Source organism: Lutra lutra, chromosome 18 (genome assembly GCF_902655055.1).
Source record: "Lutra lutra chromosome 18, mLutLut1.2, whole genome shotgun sequence".
NCBI lineage: Eukaryota > Metazoa > Chordata > Mammalia > Carnivora > Mustelidae > Lutra > Lutra lutra.
In genome coordinates this window covers 16,212,369-16,235,045 of record NC_062295.1, presented here as the reverse complement: position 1 = coordinate 16,235,045, position 22,677 = coordinate 16,212,369, and the positions used below count along the sequence as shown (strand labels likewise).

The 22,677-nt window shown below is 43.1% G+C and overlaps 1 protein-coding gene and 1 long non-coding RNA gene across 2 annotated transcripts; one reads left to right on the top strand and one right to left on the bottom strand.

Annotated features, from left to right (window-relative positions):
* Nucleotides 1-3,686: 3,686 nt before the first annotated feature.
* On the bottom strand, nt 3,687-4,365 carry LOC125091032 (uncharacterized). The gene is made up of 3 exons (XR_007124557.1): nt 4,276-4,365; nt 4,091-4,189; nt 3,687-3,892 (listed from the first exon to the last, which is right to left on the bottom strand). It is a non-coding gene; the product is annotated as an uncharacterized LOC125091032 (long non-coding RNA).
* ZP2 (zona pellucida glycoprotein 2) lies at nt 4,118-15,738 on the top strand. Its single transcript, XM_047714417.1, has 18 exons — nt 4,118-4,179; nt 4,269-4,357; nt 5,397-5,480; nt 5,865-5,959; nt 7,517-7,669; nt 8,466-8,507; nt 8,886-9,050; nt 9,817-9,913; nt 10,008-10,189; nt 11,202-11,328; nt 11,969-12,156; nt 12,240-12,331; nt 12,430-12,554; nt 12,710-12,899; nt 13,492-13,627; nt 13,699-13,795; nt 14,400-14,483; nt 15,596-15,738. Exons 1-18 carry the CDS (start codon nt 4,118-4,120, stop codon nt 15,736-15,738), a joined length of 2,151 nt encoding a protein of 716 aa, XP_047570373.1.
* The last annotated feature ends 6,939 nt before the right edge of the window (nt 15,739-22,677 follow it).

Here is a 22,677-nt window from a genome sequence, read left to right as displayed (position 1 = left end):
ACTTTAGTATTTAACATATATTCTATCAACTAAAAGGAATAAACTGCATTGCCAAGGAAACCTTTTCTCTATTTCTGTGGTAACCACTACCCTAGCTACCTGTGGAGCAATTCATGTTAATACTTGTATATAAACGGATTTTTATTTAGAGCTTCTGAGCCATCTCTGTCATCCTTTTCCCTAAGCTTCCCTATCCTTATATTTACAGGTCATTGAAACTTTGTATGCCTTTGTCCTAGTTCTTTCTGAGCCCATGATTATCAGGAAGCTTATTCAACTTGGATCTGTCTAAAGAACCAAAGGGGAAAATGACATTAACAATGTAGAGTTACAGTGTTAAAGGAACTACCATATGATGTTCACGAACATTCTCATTGACATAGTCTAACTTATTTTCCCAAGTTAAATTCATATCTGACATTTGAAAGCTATTTTAAGTGCTATTAGCATAGCTGGTGGAAGTTTCTAGACTTCTTATTTATCTTATACTGCTAAATTCTAATTAATGCCATCTTGTACTTCTAAAGCTAACTGAAACTGAGTTTTAAAACACCCCCTCATACATGCACAGACACGCACACACACAGAGGGAGAAAGAGAGAGAAAAATCATAATGAATTAGAGCTTGGGAATGGACATTGAGACCTAGTTTATCACTGGAGCTCTGCTGCTAATTTTCCATATGATCTTGAGCAAGTTACTAAACCTCTTAGGCATCATTTCTTCATTTTACAATAGGGATATGGACTTTGGAAGCCTCATGAACCAAATCCACTCACTCGGGTGTTATACCTTTATTTCAGGAAGTTGGAACCCAGGACCCTTTGATTCTATAGCTTACACTATTCGCTTAAATACAACTCAGATTTACTGTTACTGCTGTTATCACTTTAAAGTTATTTTATTTTATTTTTTTAATATTAGGGTCTTTTTTTTTTTTAAGATTTTCTTTATTTATTTGACAGAGAGAGGCACAGTGAGAGAGGGAACACAAGCGGAGGGAGTGGGAGAGGGAGAAGCAGACTTCCCACCGAGCAGGGAGCTGGAGGCCTGGCCGATCCCAGGATGCTGGGATCGTGACCTGAGTGAAAGGCAGACACTTAATGACTGAGCCAACCAGGAACCCCTAAAGTTATTTTAATTGTTATTTTATCACAAGACAATTCAATCAATACAGAAAAAAATAAAGTCAGAAAACAGGAGTTTCCACCTCCCTATTTCTACAGATGATACAGCACATACATTTCTAACCAGTAGTAGAAGAAGAGCACAAACCAATCGGAACCGACAACAGTTATAAATGGCGAGCATAGCTGGACTGGGCTGGACCGCCTAAAGACCTACATGGTCTTCTTCCCTGGGTAACACGGTTAGCTCTCCGGAAATGCCTTCCTGGCTTTTCAGTGCAAATGCACATTTATATACCCATGCACAGACACATAAATGTATAGACACACACACGGTTTCTTTCTTTTTTTAAAGTAAAATATGAAAACAATTATACACCTCCAAGCTCCGATTTCATTGTGGACATCTTCAATATCAGCCTCCACAGATCACCTGAATCCACAGATCCATCTTAGTATTTGATGATGGTTCATCTAACCATCTCCTGATGATAACATTTAGGCTGTATTCTATTAATATGTTCATATTGTAGAAAATAAGACAAAAAGCTTGGAATTTAAGAATTTTAAACTGTCGTTTGTAAGAACTGGTTTTCAGAAGTAAGGAGGGCACCTGCCCAGATGGGGCAACAACACTCTTGGTCCTATGCATAACAACCTAAAGCTCCCTTCAAGAAATGCCTGGCGATTAGCAAGCGGTAAGTCATCTCAAGACACTCCAGGAGAGACCCATTCGGAGAGGAGAGGAAATACCTTGTAGTGATTAGCGAAGTGTGCTAATGAAATAAGTCTCTGGTGGGTTCACCACCTTCTCCAGTGTCCACAGGGATCCTCCTTCTCTCCATGCCTCCCGCTCAGGGCTTTTGTGCTGCCCTTTCATCTCCCAGAACCCCAAGTTTGGGGCTGAGACCAGAGCTGCCCTTCCTAAAGCAAGACCTAACACTCTAGAGAAAAAGCACAGCATGGGGGAAGGGGGGAAAGAGCCTGGGGGTGGGACCTCAGAAGGTAGAGTAACACATTCGCCTATTGGCTCTCTGACCACCTTCTGACCAGGTCTCTCGGAATCATCCCTCCACACTCCATCCTCTACTGCCTTCCCATCATAGTCTTAACCATCATGGTAGAATACCTTCACATTTGCAGAACAGGTGTCACTTTTCAGAAAATACGCTTCAGAGGAAAGGATTAACTGTTGCTATTGTGCCTCTGCTCAGAATCCAAATCCTTTCAACACGTCTTCTCCCAGAAACTTGCTTATCTTGGCTTTTGCTCTGGCTCCCCAATTCCTTATAACAGAATGGGTTAATTCCCATGAAGAAGTTAATAACTGCTAGCAACCACTCATTTTCTTGCCTCTGTCCCTCCAGGTATTTGCCAAATTTCCTTGATCTTAAGACTCACCTGGGGTGCTTGTTAAACAATACATCCATCCGCTCTGGATGCTCCCCTGAAGCCTGATTCCACAGCTTTTGGGTGAGACCCAGGAATCTGTGCTGTTAATGAGAGATGCATGTGATGTTTGGGTCAAGGAGGTTGGGGAAATACTACTCTAACCTACAATTGCATTTCAGAAACCTGTAATGGGGAGTGGAGATTACTCCTAAAGTTACACCACAAAGACAACACAATAATTGCAAATGTGACCCCGCAACTTGCACAGAATTTGAACATTAATCACCTATTAATAGAACAAGGGTTGCAGACATCTAGGTTCTCAAATTGCAGTGAGAGATGCTGAAAAGATATGTCGATTGGGCCTTAGAAAATCTGAGTTCTCAACATGGCTCTGACATTCGGTTGTCAACAGGCTGGGACAAGTTGCTTTGCCTCCTTTTTCCCATGTGTAAACTCCCCACTGGTACAATATGACACTCTTATTTAGATCACTCCTCTCTTTGACCCAGAATTTCTACCTCCAGGAATTCATCCTGGATGAACTGGAAAACTGGAAGCTTTTTAATGTCCATCATTAGGAACAGTTAAACACTGATTTATCTAGACATTGAACATGAGGCATCCTTAAAAATGGTAATGGCAATCTTTATGTTTGATAAAGAAAATGTCCACCACATGTAAAATAGTGAAAGCTGGTTATGAAACATAACTTAAACTTTGATCCGAAGTTGTTGGTTTTGAGTGTGTGTGGTGTTTGTATAAAAAGTCCATAAAGTTACATACCTAAATCTTAGCAGTGGCAAGATTACAGGTGACTTTTTCCTTTTCTCTGTAGCCTTCTATAATGGCCTGCATTTTTTTGCAGTAGTTTTAACTTTTATACTTGGGGTAAATAATATATCATCCATTTTCTTTTTAAAGATTTTATTTATTTATTGACAGATAGAGATCACAAGTAGTCAGAGAGGGAGGCGGTGGGGAGGGCGGAAACAGGCTCCCCACTGAGCAGAAAGCCTGATCTGGGGCTTGATCCCAGGACCCCGAGATCATGACCTGAGCCAAAGTCAGAGGCTTTAACCCACTGACCCACCCAGGCGCCCCTTTATACCATCCATTTTCTGTAAAGGTTAGTTACCAGGGTAATGTCTCCAATAGCCAGGAGACTAGGGGGATTACTTAAAGGAAAGGTGGTATGAACAAGAGATATTCATTCCTCAATAAAACCCACCTCCTTCTTTCACTCTACATTGGAGTTGTAAATATTTTGCCCAAAGAAACTAATTTTGCCCAGTGTTATGTAGAAAAACACCAATTCATTCACCTGGAGCCAATTTCAGGGAGTTCTGGTTTCATGGCAGCCTGCAGAGCACCTGGTAGAATAACGGAAATGCAAGTGTCAGAAAGGGCAGAATGATGCTTCCTTCAGGCCTTCCAGAAAGCCTCTTCTGTTCCAAATCCCTCTCTCTCAGCTGGGAGGGCTGGAGAAGACTCAGGTGTCTCCAATGGGAGAGGGCAGGGTCACATCCTGTTTTCTGCTATAAAAAAAAAGAAGGCGCCCACCCACCTACCTGGCTGATTTGATGATACATTTGGTCATGGCGTGCGGACAGAAGGGAGTGTGTGGGAGCCCCTCAAGCTGGTTTAGAGCAGATTGGAGGTGAGTAATCCTGACAGTAGAGAGAGGGGACACGATGGCCTTATCTGTTGAAATTCATTCCTCCTTAATCCTCTCCAATCCCCTTTTAGCACCTACAGGTCACTTTCTTTATTCTTCATCCTTGTGACTTCAGTGAACTCAACAGGTGCTTTTCAGTTGGGAGATCCTGTCTTCCCAGGTATGCCTGTTGGGTGAGGGGAAATGCTCTTAGCATCTCTAAAACAGGTTGCAACTAGATAGCTAGGAAACCTGAATACGGCTCAGACAATCTTGACTCACCCTTTTCTTACATTGATCAAGTCAAAAGATTTTTCCATTGCTCTCCTATGGCTTGCTATACTAGCTAAACAAAAGATCTCGCAAAACACCCATACTACTTTCTACTCCCTCATTACCTCAAGATTTATGGTATCTATCTAAAGAACAGTGAAACACAATACTGAGCCCCCAACTTCAGGAGTAGTCATTTTCAAACCCAAATTCGTACTTAAGGAAAGCATCAGCATAACCGACAAAACTGAAATTGTTCCACTCATAAGAGCTTTTCAAACTTTCCCCTGAGCGAGAGGATGTAGAGTAGCAGATTATAAGTAGAATTTAGCCTTTAAAAGAATTTAGCCTTTAAAAAAAGGCTAAAAAAGAATTTAGCCTTTAAAAAAAAGGCTAAAAAAGAATTTAGCCTTTAAGAAGTGTCCTTTGGCTTACATGAGGCATTTTATTTGAAGTTTACTTAAGTAATTTCTACACTCAACGTGGGGCTCGAACTTCCCACCCCAAGATCAAGAGTCTCACATGCTCTTCCGACTGAGCCAGCCAGGTGCTCCATGTAGGGTTTTTTGTTTTTTGTTTTTAAACTGCAAGTTCAAAAGTGTTTAGACAGAACATTTCTTCTCCAGTTCTTCACAGACCTACCATCCCCACCTCCATCAGCTCTGCTGTCAAGGTTCTAGCCTGGTCTCTGTATGCGTGGTTAAACCTAAGCTAGAACTTCAGAAAGCCCCAGGCATTTGATATCTTTCTTATAGTTAGTATCTTGCACAGTAAGTACATCTTTTCCACCAATCTGTGAGCTCCTTGAGGGTGGGGGGTCAAGCTTTGCCTCTCAAAAATGGTACCCTTCCTTGATACCTATTGGAGAAGAGGTCCTCCATATACTTCTGGAGGAATCCTGTCTCCTACAGCTCATATATACTCCAGTTGCTTCCTTTTCTCTTCAGGTACTGTCTTTTGCAATGAAAATAGAATGGTAGTGGAATTTCCAAGCAATCTGGGCGCCGAAAAATGGCATGCATCTGTGGTGGGTAGGTAATGTGTATATTCTTATCTTCGTCTTAGTAGGAAGGCCTGGGCTCAAGGCTAGCCCCATTTTTCAGGTGAACAGAATACACACTCGGGAGCAACTGGCATCCAATTACCATGACGCCCTAGGGGTCTCTGATTTGCATGATACCACCAAGAGTGGAAGACCTTGTCTTTCCTCAGAAATTTATCTCCGAATCCCCTGGGAATTTTTTTAGTTGCAAATCACAGCATCTCTCAAAGCTTGGGTCCTATCACCAGATGGGACAATAAAACGTGAAGTGGTTTGAAATAACTTAGAAATGGATTGGCAGGACTGGCTTAGTAGCTTTGGTTTACTTTGCCACTGAAATGTACTTTTTGGCTCTTTGCTCTGGCTTCTGTAGATCCCATTAGTTTTAAATCATGGAACTGCATTTCCATCCTGGACTCAGAAAAGCTCATCCTGAATGTCCCATATGAGACCTGTACCAAAAGAGTGGTAAGTAATAGCTTTGAAGAGTGATTTGGGAATTAGTAACCTAGTAGTTACTACTAGTAACCCTACTAATTAAGGGTATAGGCTTGAAGGTAGAGCTTTTATTCTCAACCAGGGTTGCTTAATGTCCCTAAGCATTGGGACATTGGTTGGTTGTTTTTTTGTTTTTTGTTTTGTATTGTTTTGTTTTTGCTTTCTGTTTTGTCTGCCCAGGGGATATTTGGCAGGGTTTGGAAACATTTTGAAGACCTTATTGGCTGCCACAACTAGAGTGGGGGGGCTGTCTGTACAAGTTGAGATTGCAGCTAAATAGCCCACATTGCACACGGGGCCCCCTCTGACAGGGATTTCAGGCCTGAAATGCCAATAATGCTGAGGTTGAGAAATCCTGAAGTTGGAGCCTTGGTGTGAGTCCTGGCTTTGCCACTATCTAGTTGTGATCTCTAGCAAGTGAGCTAATCTTTCTTTCTTTGCTCATGGCACCCTCTCCAAAGGGTATCTAAAGATGAATGATAAGATGCAGATAGAACAAACGCTCAAAAGGAGCTATTTTGATCTGTAACCTCCATGGGAAAGGGAAGGCTATTTTGGTGCTGGCAAACAGAACTGCTATGCTATAAAAACAGGTGTGGGAAGGAAAATAGCAGCTGAGCAATAGGGTTTTCTCCATTGCCAAGCAACGGTATTGCCTAATCAGGGTTATTGGGAGCCGTAAAAGAAACCTGTCAAGCAGTTCTCCAGCTTGTGTGCAAAGACTCCCTTGGGGAATTGGGAAAGTATAGACTTAGTTCCTTTAGTTCCTTTAGTTAATGACTTAGGTCTGAGATACACGGTAGAAATCTGCATATTTAACTGACCACTTCATCTAATTACATGGTGAGGATCTTTAGTAATTTTTCCCTTTCTGAAATAGCCCTTAGCAACTTGGGAGCTTAGGATTGATTTCCTGTAGATCAAGGGTTTGCAAACTAAAACCTGGGGGTGGGCACATTTAGCTCATGGTATGCACGTGTGCATGTGTGTAATGGTCCTTGAGCTAAGAATAGTTAGGTTTTTAAGGACTTAAAGTATATGCTAGAAATCATATGTGGCCTAAGATGCCTAAAATATTTACTGCTATTTTATAGAAAAAGGGTGGCTCTCCCTTACTTGAGACTATGACTTCCCTAAACCAGGGGAAATACCAAAGTTGGCTCTGTCTACCACCCGGAGCAATGGCTGCTATGTAGGTGCTCAATACATGTGAGAATGACTTGGGTAGAGACTCCAAATTAGCCATAACTATGATATTCTGACAAAGGTAAATGTCAAGAATTCAAAAGTAGAACTCCAATCCCTGAAGCTCAAGGAGCTATTTGCTGCCAAGACTGGCGTCTTCCTGGGATACCTAAAAAGGCTAGTTGTAGAGTCTGTTGATAGGGGAATGAGGTACCTTCCAGAACTTGTGGTACTGGTAACCTCAAGAGTTGCGCCACTCGGCTGGGTCCAATGATATCACGGATTTGGCTTTCCCACGGAGGTCCCAGCACTTACTCTTCTTATCGTGCCATTTACACACAGCATGGCCAGCACCTGATTGCCATCGGCCTCCTGGACAATACTACTGCTTTACCATCTACGACTTTCATATATCACATCAGCTGTCCAGTTGTGCAAGCAGAAGAAACTCAGGAGCATGCCGGATCCACTATCTGCACAAAGGATTCCATGTCTGTGAGTGAAGCAGGGTGACTGCTTCTCATGGCTACTGCAGGGGAAATGTGCTGGTCTACACAGAGCTGGGGTTAGGAACAGGATCAGGCTTACAATCCTGTATTCAACTACTAATCTGTTGAGTGGCTTTGGATTGATTTCTTAACCACACTGAGCCTTTGATTCCAGATCCGAAAGAGGGGGCAATAATATCTCAGAGGGTGGCGATAAAAATTGAGAGGGTATATACAGTCCTCAGCACATCATACCTGGTAGTAGAAAAGATTCCATTGGTAGCTGCAGTCACGTTAATAATAATCATTCAGCAAATGGAATAGCTATCATGTCCCAGGTTCTATGCCAGATGATAGGATATAGTTAAAAAGCACCATATTCCAATCACCTATTTAGGAAGTTTATAGTCTAACCTAACAAATATTGATAATGGACAACTAAAATACATTCATGTTTTATTAGAACAATGATAGAACTGTGTGGTTTGACCTAATTCTTGATTCCTATGCATGAAGGTAAAAAATGTGCACCTAAGAATCCACTGTCTTAACTTAAAACTGGAAGGGAGCTTAGATCTTCCGATCAGAAGCTCAGAGATGAAATGATACCTAAGAGGACAGCTGGACAGCTAGTTTTCATGAGTCAACCTGTGCCTTTTCTTACTATACCCACTATCAGGCCTCTTGGTGTAAGAACTACATAGCAGTTGCTCTGGGCATTTTGCACATGCTGTCAGGTAGTGTGATTTCAGAAACTTGCTCCTCTAAATCAACACCTCACATCATGGTTTCTTTTTTTCCAGTTTACCTTCAATGTTCTTCCGGGCATGGCTGATGAAAATTCGGTATGGAAGTAATTGTTTAAATTACCTAAGTAACTTTACTTTTATAGTGAAAGTAACCTAACTTGAATCCTGATTTTAAAATATTAAGTATAGGATGCCTGGATGGCTCAGTCGGTTAAGCGTCTGCCTTCCGCTCAGATCATGATTGCAGGGTCCTAGGATCGAGTCCCGCATCGGGCTCCTTGCTCAGCGGGGAGCCTGCTTCTCTCTCTGCCTGAGGTTCCTGCTGCTTGTGTGCACACTTGTTCTCTCTCTCTCTCTCTCTCTCTCCAACAAATAAAACCTTAAAAAATAAAAAATGAAATAAAACATTAAATAGACAAGTAGTCTCGGGGTTAAGGTGAGCACCAGCCCTCTAAATGAAACTTGTGTCTTTAGGATTCCAAGACTCTGATGAGATGGATCATGGAGGTTGGTGATGGTCCAAAAGTCCAAACTCTGACTTTTCAGGAGGCCGTGACCCAAGGATATAGTATCTTCTTCAAGAAACAAAAGCTGAGCATCCAAATGTCATTCAATGCCACCGGAGTGACTGACTATGTGGTAGGTGTGAATCTCCTTGTACCACCACCCAAGCACAGACCAGTATTTTTCTAAGTCCAAGTGTCCTCTCAACCATGTGTTCATATGAACTGAGAATACAACTGATTTGACAGGTATCTTAATGTGCTAAGCCCTGCACTGAAAACTAAAGATGCAAGGGTGAACAGAACAGATCGTTCTTCCAATAGATGAATACTGATTCTATAATGTGATGGGAGGTGGCACTAAATTCTTCTATGAATTAAGGTGTTCTGTTTTCTCATTTTCCTATAATATGGTTCTACTGTAGGAATTGGTGCTTTGAGGGCCAGCAATCAAGACATGAAGTTAATGAGTTAATGTGCCAAAGTACTTGGAACAGGTCTTGGCACCTAAGAAAGAGCTTAAATGTCTGCCATCTTAACAAGAACAGTCCTGTTAGACATTGATTATATGTCCTGCAAACACTTTCTCTGAATGCTGTTACCATAAAATCAGCTTTTGCTCACATCTGCCTAGCAATCACCTATAAGTCCTATCAGTAAAACACTAAGTTTACTTTACCTATCAGTAAAACACCAAGCCTCTTGCCAGATGTTATGAAATACAAGATTTTAAAACTAGAACACCTGATGAACAGTCCCTAGACAAGATGCTCAAATTCTACTTGGGCCAAAATAGTGCCAATACTTAAGCACGTTTGCTCTGACGATTCTTCCAGTGTTGGTTAGAAATTCAAGTAAACAGGTGTCTTTAAAACTGTTTCTACTCCAAATCCCACCCTCAGCAAGGTAACAGGCACCTCTACACAGCGCCTCTGAAGTTGATACAAGAATCTACTGGGCAGAAGCTCATCTTAATAACACGAGTGCTTTGTATATCAGGTAAGGCCCTAGGAAAGGGCAACTCCAGTTGTGGGAGACACTGTTCCGGGGCCTTAAAGCTGATCACAGGCATCGTGTCGGCCATTCCTTCTAGATCCCGTGAACTGTAATGCCACACATGTGACGCTCACCATACCGGAGTTTCCTTGGAAGTTAACATCTGTGAGCTTTGAAAACAGGAGCTTTGCTCTAAGCCAGCTGCATGACCATGGGATCCATAAGGAAGACTCCAAGGGCTTGAGATTGCACTTCAGCAAAACCCTACTCAAAATCAAAGTATGTTCCAAGCATGAACCACTGAGCTTTATGGAAGCCTCGCTTGAAGCACAGTCTTGAGGATACAGTTGATGACTTGACCATAAATTCTTTTTTTTTAGAAGATTTTATTTATTTATTTGACAGAGATCACAAGTAGGCAGAGAGGCAGGCAGAGAAAGACAGGGGAAGCAGGCTCCCTGCTGAGCAGAGCACATGATGTGGGGCTTGATCCCAGGACCCTGAGATCATGACCTGAGCCCAAGGCAGAGGCTTAACCCACTGAGCCACTCAGGCGTCCTGACCATAAATTCTTAATTATCCATATAATGGATTCAAATTCTGGAAGGCCTCATTTGATCACTTTGCCTAAGTGAATTTTTAAATAAATGAAATTCACTCTCAAACACCAAGCCTCTTTGAACCACTGCAATGGAAGTTTTCTTGAGTGTGGTTTTTTTTTCCCCCCTCCGTTCATTGCACTGCTTTTAAGTTGCTAATGATGACCTTTCTACGACCTATTTTTAATAGGGCGGCTTGATCCAAACAGAACTGTCCTCAATTGTTCTCACTGAGGCCCTTCTTAACCACTGAGCCACCCAGGCACCACACTGAGGCCATTCTTAACAGATGCATTTGCCAGGGAGAGCAGAGAGTAATCTTATGTCGGGGAATGGGTGGTTTGCAGTAACATCTGACAACATTTGCAGAGTCCTTTTTACTCAGACCTGGCTTGGCAGACTACTCGGCTTTTTGGAATCTGATCTGTTAATTCAGGCTTCAGTATCTAGTACAAAGAGCATGCAGAGCTGGGTATTTCGGGGCATGAGTTTAAAGCAATAAATTTCCTGCCTAGGAAAGCATCCTGATCTGGAGAAGTGATAGGCTCTCTCTTGTTCTGGTTTAAAGGGAAACCCGATTAATTCCGGAGGGTGTCCTACAGGTATTCAGTATACTTCCTTCCTGCCTCACTCTGGGTTTTGCTGGGCCCCCATGGCTGCAGCTGCTCATCGACATTCTTGTCTCCTTTCAGTCCTCTGAAAAATGCCTACCCCATCAGTTCTACTTAGCTTCACTCAAGCTGACCTTCACCTTTAAACTTGAGACTGTATCAATGGTGGTTTATCCTGAGTGTGTCTGTGAGTCACCGGTTTCTGTAGGTAAGAAATCTCTTCTCCCTCAGCTCTTGTGTATAGGGGAAAACATAGTGTTTCAGACTCTGTATTGCTTACATTGTGAGGAAACTGATCAGATCAGAAACCTCAGTGTAGCTGCCATGACAGAGCCTTAAGAAGATAATATCTCCAAAATATACATATGTGTAGATCTCACTATAATGGATCCATGTTTAAGTAGCCTGGATATATTCTGCATTAGGAGCCTGAGCAAATTATCTAAATAAGATTGATTCCAACCTGTAATTAGGACTACTAAACTTTAAAGGACATCACCCAAATGCCTACAAATTGCTTAAGGATGTGGAATATGTGGTTTTGTTCAGTATTGGCTCTGTCCCTGTGCTTACTTATTTACCATATCCCATCAGGCCAATGGGAAAAACTAGTTCCTGCATCAACTAACCACCCCCCACCCATTTCCTTCCTCAAACCACTCAGGATTTGTGAGACTTGAAAGAAGGTACATAATGACACAAGACATTACACTTGAAGCCATAATCTGACCCTCAACTCACTTTAGCCTCTCAGAGTTTTCTCAGAGTTCTTTTCATCCGCACTTGAAGGTTGGTAGATGACCATTAATATGGCAGACATGTTTCTTTAAACTCTCAACACCATCTAGTTACAGGTGACCTTTGTAACCAGGATGGGTTTATGGATGTCAAGGTCTACAGCCACCAAACAAAACCAGCTCTAAATTTGGATACCCTCAGGGTGGGGGGCTCAACCTGCCAACCTACCTTCAAGGTTCCATCTCAAGGGCTGACAGTGTTTCATATCCCCCTGAGCAGATGCGGAACAAGACATAAGGTGAGTACGAGCAGACTTCAAGGTGTTAAGATTGGACTGTAAGATCACTGGTTACCCACCTCTAACCTTCCTCTAATTTTAAGTTCAAGGATGGCAAAGTCATCTATGAAAACGAAATACATGCTCTCTGGGCGGATCTCCCTCCACGCATAATTTCCAGAGATAGTGAATTCAGGTGTGATGAAATTGCTACTTCTCAAGCTCCATGTTAGGTTAAAGCAGTCTTCTAACCTAAAATTCTTACCACTTGGCCCCTCCCCACATTCATTACAGAATGACTGTGAGGTGCCACTATAGCAGAGATGACCTGCTAATAAACACTGATGTCCAAAGCCTTCCTCCTCCAGTGGCCTCCGTGAGGCCAGGTCCACTTGCCTTGAGCATGCAAACCTACCCAGGTGAGCCTAAGAAACCCTGCTTAAATACTTTCAGAGAACTCTGCCCCAACCTGAACTTTCTGATGCTGCCAGACTAATGGAATAGTAGTGATGCTTTAGCTCCTACTGCAACCATCAACCACTTGCATAGTGAAGATGTTCCTATTCCATTTCAGACAAATCTTACCTTCGACCTTATGGGGACAAGGAGTACCCTGTGGTGAGATACCTCCGCCAACCAATTTACCTGGAACTAAGAGTCCTTAATAGGGCTGACCCCAATATCAAGCTGGTCTTAGATGATTGCTGGGCAACACCCACTGTGGACCCAGCCTCACTTCCCCAGTGGAATATTATCATGGATGGGTAGGTATTCTCCACCCATAAGGTAGCTCAGTTAATGAAAAATTACCAGCGAAAGGGAGCCTGCCTGGCTCAGTCAATAAAGCATGAGACTCTTGATCTCTGGGTTGTGAGTTCGAGCCCCATGTTGGGGGTAGAGATTACGTTAAAAAAAAAAAAAAAGTGACCGTGAAGAGGAGATAAAACCCTCCTGGGTTTCAGAAGAGCACAGTCACAAAGGCCCTAATCTTTGTCTGTGGTCATTAGTAACCAGTCTAACTGCCTGGGACATACTAGGCACTCAGATTAGTAAGAAGAATTAAGCCAATGTAAAAACTACATATAAAACTTGAGGCTCCTGATAGGTTTACCTGGCAAACTAATCAGTACTTAAATTGTATTACTATGTTAGAAAAATAGAACTAGTATGTACAACTCATGACTTGATATTTTTGGGTAGACCACATCAGAAAGTATATTAAATAAAAGGCACAGGTAGAACAGTTCACAAGGTGTTAGAATACACGTGGCTGAATTTGGGCAAATGTTGAGTCAAACTTGGGGGGGGGGGAGGGAATAACGTTGCTGATGTTCTTCCCTGGTGTGTACCTCCCAGCTGTGAATACAATCTGGACAACCACAGAACTACCTTCCATCCAGTTGGTTCATCTGTGACCTATCCTAATCACTATCAGAGGTTTGATGTGAAGACCTTTGCCTTTGTATCTGAGGCCCAAGTGCTCTCTAGCCTGGTAAGCAATTAAGTCCCCTGGGACAGACTGAATATAAGTGCATCAGTTCCACTCGACTCTTCTATCTCCAGGTCTACTTCCACTGCAGCGCGTTAATCTGCAATCAACTCTCTCCAGACTCCCCTCTGTGTTCTGTGACTTGCCCTGTGTCATTCAGACACAGGCGAGGTAAAAACTTCAAGTCTTTGTTACCATGAGCCCTCAAAGCAAGACTTATCTTCTCAGAACTGGAAACCTTAAGAATGAGGGCTGTGGGGAGCCTGACTACCTCAGTCAGTAGAGCCTACAACTCTTGATCTTGGGTTGCTGGTGGGTACCAATGAGTGTACAATTCACATAAAATGAAAAAAAGTGGGGGGGCTTTATTTGGACTCTTTATCAGTTCTAAGAAATGTTCTCAGGTTTCTTGTTCCAAGAAACCTCAGGGAGGACTGCCTCCCTGCCCATAGGATAAGGCTGAGATGGCAAGTTCTGGATCAGACTATGAGCAAGTCTGGTTTGGTACATGGACTGGAGCCTGATCTTCAGCACAGGTGACTCTGAAAAGTTACTCTTGCGGAGTCTGGGTGGACTGGGAACTTAATCTTCTTGGGGATATTCCTGGAGAGTTTATTCTGTTTTTACAGTAAAGTATATGCCGTCTCCTGCAAAGGTGGGCAAAACCCACATAGAGCAGGGAACTGGGCAGAGATGTTTAAGTTCATCGACACACCTCTCTCTCTATTGGTCACTATTCTCAAGGTCAGATACTAACTCCCATCTCTGTCCCCAGCCACAGGTACCACTGAAGAAGAGAAAATGATAGTAAGTCTCCCGGGACCTATCCTCCTGTTGTCAAATGGCTCTTCACTCAGAGGTATGGATTTAAAGCCTAGGGCACTTCCTAGACTCCAGTTCTTGGCTTTGTTAAATTTAACCATGCACAAATAATACATGCCTATGGTAATCCTAAGTAATAAAAGAATGAGTCTCTCTTCCTAGCCATAACTCTAAGTTTTCTTGTGTACTCTTCCAAAAACGCCCCCTTTAAAAAAAAAAAAAAATCTTTAATACAAGTGGAAACATCATTATCACATATTCTACCTACTTGCTGGAATTTGTTTTACTTGTTTTAAACCATTTAATCTGCACAGAGAACTACCTCACTGCTAACAGCTATATAGGATTCCATCCACACGGCTCTGTCTTAGCCACAGTCTTCATTCATGGGTGTCCAGGTTATTTCCAATTTTGTCACTAATGCCCCAGTAGAATCCTCCTCTTAAATCTTTGCCTACTACACAAATTCAGGATAGCTTTTTTAAAAAAAAAAAAAGATTTATTTTAGAACACAAACTAGAGGGGCAGGGAGAGGGGGAGAGAATGTCAAGTAGATTTTGGCTGAGCCCAGAGCCCATCCTGGGGGCTCTAACTCAAGACCCTGAGATCACAACCTGAGCCAAAAGCAAGAGTCAGACACTTAACAGACTGAAACACTCAGGCTGGGAATCTTTGTAGAAGTGAATTATTAAATCAGAAGGCATGTGACTTACTCCTGCCAAACTTCATTCTGTACTAGATTGTGTTCTTGTTAATATCGCCTATCTTGATCCCAGCTGGTCTTAATTACAGACCCATAATTTGAAGGTAAGTGGCCTTCAATCCCTAACAACCTGCAAGAAATCATGCACTCGGGATCATTTCTATTAGTGCCATAATGTTAAAAAGGCTGAAACAGTAAGGTTCTTTTCGGGTGTCAGCTCATCTGATTGTAGAAGGAAAAGAAGCAAGGGGGAGGTGGGAACAGCCGTGGGAGCAGAGCAGAGAGAGGAGGAGGTTGGCTCCAGGAGTAAGACTACTTACCTTGCTGTGAGCTTCCCAAATGAGCCCTGTGAGGCTTCATATCACTTCTCTGGGCAGCCTCAGACTTTAACTTAGGCCTTTTGATTTTAAATGATCTTAAGACTTGAATGTCTCCTTCCTTCCCAGATGCTGTGGACTCGAAACGGCCCAAGGCTGCTGGATTTGTTGCTTTTAAGACTGTGGTGGTTGTGGCTGCCTTAGCAGGCCTGGTGGCAACTCTAGGCCTCATTAGCTACCTCCGCCAAAAAAGAATCATGATAAATCACTAAGGATTTTCAAATAAAGTGGTTGAAGCAAGCGGCTTGCTCTTACCTCATTAAACTTACGTGGAGTTCAAGGATGGCTTCTTGGGGTCACACTCGTAGAGAGCATGTAGAACCTCTCCACAATCCTAATGGGCTTTGGCTGTGTAGAGGAGGATAAGGAAATTCAGGACTTAATTGTTTCCTGTCATTCAGCTTTCTCTGACCTCCACTCCCCCAACTGGCAGTGCCAGAAAACTGAACCAGCAGCAGGTCTTAGCTACAGCCCCCCTCTGGGGCTGCCTTCAGGCGACTCATCTTTCACCCCTCCATTCACATATGCAAGATGTGGAGATGAAAGCTCACCCTTAGTCATGGGCACTAGAAGGGCAGGGTAAGGAGGTGTTCCCAAGGAATTAATCTAGCGTTCTGCTTCCATATTTCCTAACTCAAATTACTCTTTGAAAGAAACTTTGCCTAAGAACTTAAAGGTTTTCAGTTACATTGTTCCCTGTATTCATCATGCAATTCGAGACCAGCAATCTCCCTGGGGGGATGGAAATGAATAAAGGTTCTGGTTTTCTTAGGTGCAGTTACAACATTCCTAGTCTCGTTAAGACTCCACAGCTGTATACCAGCCCCTTAGCTGAGCCTGGAGAGTGGCTTTCCCACTGCCTACACGTGATTATTCCTTCCTTCTGTGTCTTTTCCCCCTCAGGGTCCCCCAGCTTCTACACTGCAATTATATCAAAAGGACTAGTGTTTGCTTCACACTGTAGCTCTTAACAGACTATGTTCAAGATAATACAGAAATGAACTCGCTTGTATCCTTCAACTAGAAAAAGCATAGATTGTAAGAGAGCTTCGGCTAGGGAAAAAACTCAAAAAGCTTTAAAATATCTGTACGGGACTAGGAGGTAAAAACAAAGTCTTCAGTGTGTTGGGAACTTTTTTGGGAGTAGTCATAGTCTCGCTTTTTAAAATTTGAAGAATATTAAATATACTGTAGCTCTTTTTTTTTTAAGACTTTATTTATTTGACAGATCACAAGTAGGCAGAGAGGCAAGCAGAGGGGGAGGGGGTAGCAGGCTCCCCGCTGAGCAGAGAGCCCAATGCGGGACTGGATCCCAGGACCCTGGGATCATGACTGGAGCTGAAGGCAGAGGCCCAACCCACTGAGCCACCCAGGCACCCTATACTGCAGCTTTTTGATATGCATTCTGCCTCTTCCAATACACCTTTTCATTCTAAATTATTTGATTACATTTATACAGTAGAACTCAACCATGGTGTGGGGAAGGAAACTACTCACATTGTGTGAAAGCTCTGGTCTTTCTAGAGTTCTAAGAGTCAAAAGTTCAAGTTAGTCATCAAAGCCATTCTTGGGATATTGCTTTAGAAGGAAATAAAGTCTTAATCTGATAATGATAAATGATCTTGGAGTCAAGCTTTTCTGTGACTGACGAGGCACAGTGTTCCACATTAGAACCAGAAAACCCGCGTATGTTGTACTTTTTAAAATGGCATTTAAATTTGGCCACTTAAGGGGCTTCCTGATCCCCAGTAATAGGCTAAATAATGACCACCCCAACAGGTCCACTTCCTACTCCCCAGAATCTGAATATTCTCCTTACATGGTTCCAAATGGACTTTGCAGATGTGCCCAAGAGTCCTGACATGGGGATATTATCCAATAAGACCCAATCACAAGGGTCCTTATAAAAAGGGCAGAAGGATCAGAGTCAGAAGATGTCCCAATGGAAGCAGAAATCAGAGTGATGGAGGCCACGAGCCATGGAATGTGGGTAGCCAATATTAGCTGGGGATGGCAAGGAAATGGGTCTCCTCTAGAGCCTCAAAGAACACAGTTCCACTGCCCCATTTTGGACTTCTGAATTCCAGAGTTGTGAAATAACCTGTATCTCAAGATGCTAAGTTTATACGAATTTGTTAGAACAGCAATAGGTAATAAATACAAACTCTAATGAGTCCCTAAAGCCATCACTTTGCTAGAAATGCACACATTTTACAGAAGAGCAACATGGGCCCTAGGGTAGCTTGTCTGAGATATATGATCTTGATGAAGCAGCTGGAGCCTCTCTTCTCCAGGTTGGTCTGTTTGTGTATGGTCACAAGTCAAGATCACGGTGACCTGGCCTCCAGCCGTCCCCACAGCAGGGCTTGGTTCTGATGTTTGCTACAAATGCTGGGGCAGAACTTGGGAGACAAGCTAAGTCAACTGTGGAGCAGCTGCTGGGATGAACACTTGTTGCCATGGAAGCCAGGAACAAGTACAGTAAGTGACTGACTCAATTGACAAGTTATGCTCTCAACTTCCAAAGGTTCACATCCTCCTACTGTACGTGGGGGAGGCAGCCTTGTGCTGTGGGGAGAGAGGGAGCTCAGATTCCGAGAGACTGCTCCCTCACCAAACTCGTGTTTGCAATCTTGCTTATGCAGTAGGGATGAGCCATAGTTGTAACACAGGTCCCAGGAGGTAGATGAGGGATATGTGGATTCTAACATTCTACCCAACAGTTTGAACAGCAAAGGTTACAGGGGCTGGGAATGGACTTGCATGCCTTGGGAAGGCCCCTGTCATGTTGAACTTTCCTTCTCTGCCCTGATCTGCTGACTCAGGCAGTTTCATGAAATTTGCCAGGTTCTAGAATAAGAGCTGTGTTTGGGTTCTGGATCTATGTCGCTCTTGCTGTGTGACCTTAGGCAGGTGGAACAATCTCTGAGCCTATTTCCACATCTTTAAAATGAGAATAAAACCTATTTTGATAAAAACAAAACAAAAAACTTATTTTGGGGGCACACAGATGGCTCAGTCAGTAGGACATGGGACTCTCAATCTTGGGGTTGTTGGTCTGAGCCCCATGTTGAGTGTAGAGATTAGACAAAGTCTTAAAAACAAAACCTACTCTGAAAGCATGTGAGGGTTCAATGAGATAATCAGTAGTCAAAGTCTTAGTGTCTGAGCTGCCCAGTCAGCACTGGAGTCATCTAAATAAAACCCCAGGGATAAAATTATAAGCAACTGAGGGTTGGATAAAGCTATGTGCTAGATGAGAGATTCTTAATCAGGCCCATATTTTGAAAAATATACATGTCCTGACCCTATCTACTAAACTAGAACCTTTAAAGAGAGGGGTCTAAGCATGTTTAGGCTCTGAGGCCAAATAATGGCCCCAAAATATCTGTCCTAATGTCAGAAACCTGTGAATGTTCCCTTCAATGGGAAAAGGGACTTTATGTACATGATTAATTTAAGGATCCTGGATGGGGAAATTCTCTGGATCATCCAAGTGGGTCCTAACTGCAATCACAGGGATCCCCATAAGAGGGAGACAGGGTGAGATCTGATGACAGGAAGGGAAGGTAATGTGATGATGGAGGCGGGGACTGGAGTGATGCACCATGATGACGAGGAAGGGGCTACCAGCTGAGGACCACAGATGGACACTGAACTAAAGGAGTTCAGGAAAAGGACTCTCCTCTAGAGCCTCTAGAAGGGACCAGCCTCACTGGCACCTGGACTTTAGCCCAGTGAAACTGATTTCAAACCTCTGACCTCCAGAATAAATTGGTTATTTTTAAGCCACTGACCTTGTGATAATTTGTTACAGCAGCAAGAAGAAACTAATACAAGCTCCTCCAGTGATTCTGACATACACCCCTGGGTTAGAATCGCTGTGTTAGGCAAAGGCAGAAGCCAGCAAACTTTGTCACAGACAACGTGTTACAAACTCACACTGTTGCTCCTACACAGGGCCTAAGAACATGGGAGCAGTTTATTGTCTCAAGAGCTTGACAGATTCAAACTGCAACCAGCTTCATCTCTAAACCATAGTATATCCTGGTGGAATTGAAGAGTTGCTGAGAACACAAGTCCATCCTGAGATGGGAATTGAAGTTGTAACCCACTGAGGTACCAGAATTAGAATTACCTTCTACAGTGGTCACTACTGTGCCAGTAAGCAGAAAATCCATGGGGTTACATTGCTTCTGGCTTGAAGGTGGTGGTGCGTGGAGTGGGAAGCTACCTCACTGCTGGAGGACAGGGAATCAGCAAAAGGTAGAACATATCCTGGCATATCTGTAGTCTTAGTCATAGCAGCTTCCCCCTGATGAGTCAATGGACTCCAGTGTGTGTAGGCTGGGCTCTTGGGTAGCCTAAGTACCACTTCCTCTCTTGAGAGTAGATTTCCCTGCCAGAGGTTAGAATTCTGCCTAACCTCTCCTTGACCCTGACCTTTGATCACACAACACCCAAGGAACTTTGCTTTGTGAATAAACTCATGAGTGAACTGCAACTAAAGTTGGCGTAGGCTGCTTAATCTGAAAAGGTTTCCTTCCCCCTTTCTCTTCCTGTGATATTGTGATTTATAGTAAGAAATATGTATTTGGTCTTTGTCCCCCTGTAGCATAGAGCTCCTAAAACACTTGGAATTTCTTAAGTGTTGAGAGCAATTAAGGAGCCTTTTGTTACATTAACAGATGACTTTGGGAAAGCCCCCAAATAACTTAGAGAAGGGGGCTGGTTGCCAGGGAAACCAATCTTGAACAGAGGGTAGAAACTTTCAGTCTCACCCTCTTGATTTCTGGGACTTGGCCAGTTGATCATGCCTATAACATGAAGCTTCCATTAAAACCCCAAAGCAGAGGGTTCAGAGAGCTTCCAGGTTGGAGAACATGTGGAGATTTGGGGAGAATGGTGTTTTCAGAGAGGACATGGAAGTTCCTTGTCCTTTCTCCATCCCTATGCATATCTTCCATCTGGCTGTTCCTGAGTTACATCCTTTAATAATAAACCAGTAATCTAGTAAGTACACTGTTTTTCTAAGTTCTGTGGGACACTCTAGCAAATCAATCAAACCCAATAGGGTGTCATCAGAACCTCCCATCTGTAGCCAGACCATGAGGACCACAGGTACCTGGACTTGTGACTGGCATCTGAAGCGGGGTAGGGTGGGTGGGGACAGTCTTGTAGGACTGAGCCCTTAACCTGTGGTATCTGATGCTATCTCCAGGTAGGTAGTGACAGAAGTGAGTTGAATTGTAGGACACCCAAATGGCACCAGAGAATTGCTTGGTGGGGAAACCCCCATACACATTCAACTGGGTCCCAGAATCCTCATTTTCTCCCTGTCCCCTTCTTCCCTAATAAGAGAACATTGACTGTTCTGGAATGGCATAATATATCCCTAGGTGACATACCCTGATGATGCTAAATAATCAAGACGAAGTCTCACTCCCCTTGCAGATCAGCTACCAGGAGGCATATGTTTCTGTTCAATGAGATTTAAAGGGATATTGCAAGGGAAGCGTCTGTCTTTTTCTTCCTTGTTTAAAAAAAAAAAAAAAAAAAAAAAAAGGTATGTAAAGCTAGCCCCTTTTCTTCCTGACTGTGGATGTGGTGGTGTGACATTGTGAGTCTTTGAGCTGTGGCAGCCATCTTGTGACCATGAGGAAACAGCCTAATGACACTGAGAACGGTAGAGTAAAAACATGGAAAACCTAGATTCCTGATTACTTTGTTGTGTTTCCTAAATCAACCCTGCAATCACTTGCATCTTATTAAAAAGAAAACCACAGGCCCTCAAAGGGAGTAACTCGTGGTAGGCCAAGTCACCAAACTAGAGCTTAATAACTAATCTAATTACAGTTTTAACCTTCCCCAGAAATTGAGTCTTAACTGGTCAGTCAGGACTTTTCTAGTCAGCACTAATGAGTCAGCACTAATGAGGTAATTGTCACATGGGCCCTCCATTCCCCAAAGGAAGATGAGGTCATCTGTGTAAGACCCCCCCCAGCCCTTCGTCCTAAGGGAGAGTGACCTTGCCTAAAACAATCTTTTCTTTAGCTAATATCTTCTTTGCTCCACCCTCCTTCCTATAGAAACCTTCCATTTTCTACAACTCCTCAGAGCTCCCCTCTACATGCTAGGTGGGATTCATGACTCACTTGCATGAGATATTCAAGTTTACTCAGTTGAAATTTTGTTCTTTAACAATCTTTCATGTTTAGTGAGATGCTAAGGATTCCTTTTTTTTTAAGGGATGTAGTTTGTTTCTTGCAGGTAAAAGCATTCAAAATGATTCAGGATTAAAGCAGCATTACTTTTAGGAGATCAGCTATGGCTATAATGTGCATCTATAAGAACACACCAAGTTACGTGTAAGGTTTCCTTTGGATTAATAGCCAAATTTGTATAAACCACAAATAAGAACACCTTAACAAATTTACTTTGCTTTGGCTCCCCCAAGGCGCAAGAGAACCAGAGTCTTATTCTGTTCATCTTTGGATTTCCAGTGGTCCTTATGGGAGGGAAGTGATTTGACCAAAAATATAGTACAAAGAAGCTTGATTCTGTGAAAATTAGTAAAGGGAAACCCCACTAAATGGAACCAGGAAGTTTTGGCAGGGGGAGTTCCCACACCCTACCACTCCGAATCAATTGCAGACCCAACAGGAAGAGATTGACTTGACTGTGAACATAGATACCACTCTTCTATTCCAGCCAGAGGAAGAGCTGCTTTCCTCACTCCCCACCCCCACCCTCTAGGCAACAGCCAATGAGAAGCCACTATACTTTCGACTCCCAGTTTTCTCTAACGGACTTTCAGTTCATAACAGCATTCCCAACTCACCCCTTCTCTCCTTATAAAAGTGAGCCTTGGGGCACATGGGTGGTGCAGTCGGTTAGTTGTCCGATTCTTGGTTTTAGCTCGGGTCATGATCTCAGGGTGGTGAGATCAAGCCCTACATCAGGCTCCACCGTTTAGTGGAGTCCGCTTGAGATTCTCTCTCTCCCTTTCCCTCTGCCTCTCCCACTTGTGTGCTCTCACGTTCTCTCTCAAATGAATGAATGAATGAATAGGTGTGCCTCTCCTTTATTCCCTGGACTTGCCTACAGTTTTGCTGTAGTTTGTTTGCCCCAGATTGCGATTCTCTTTGATT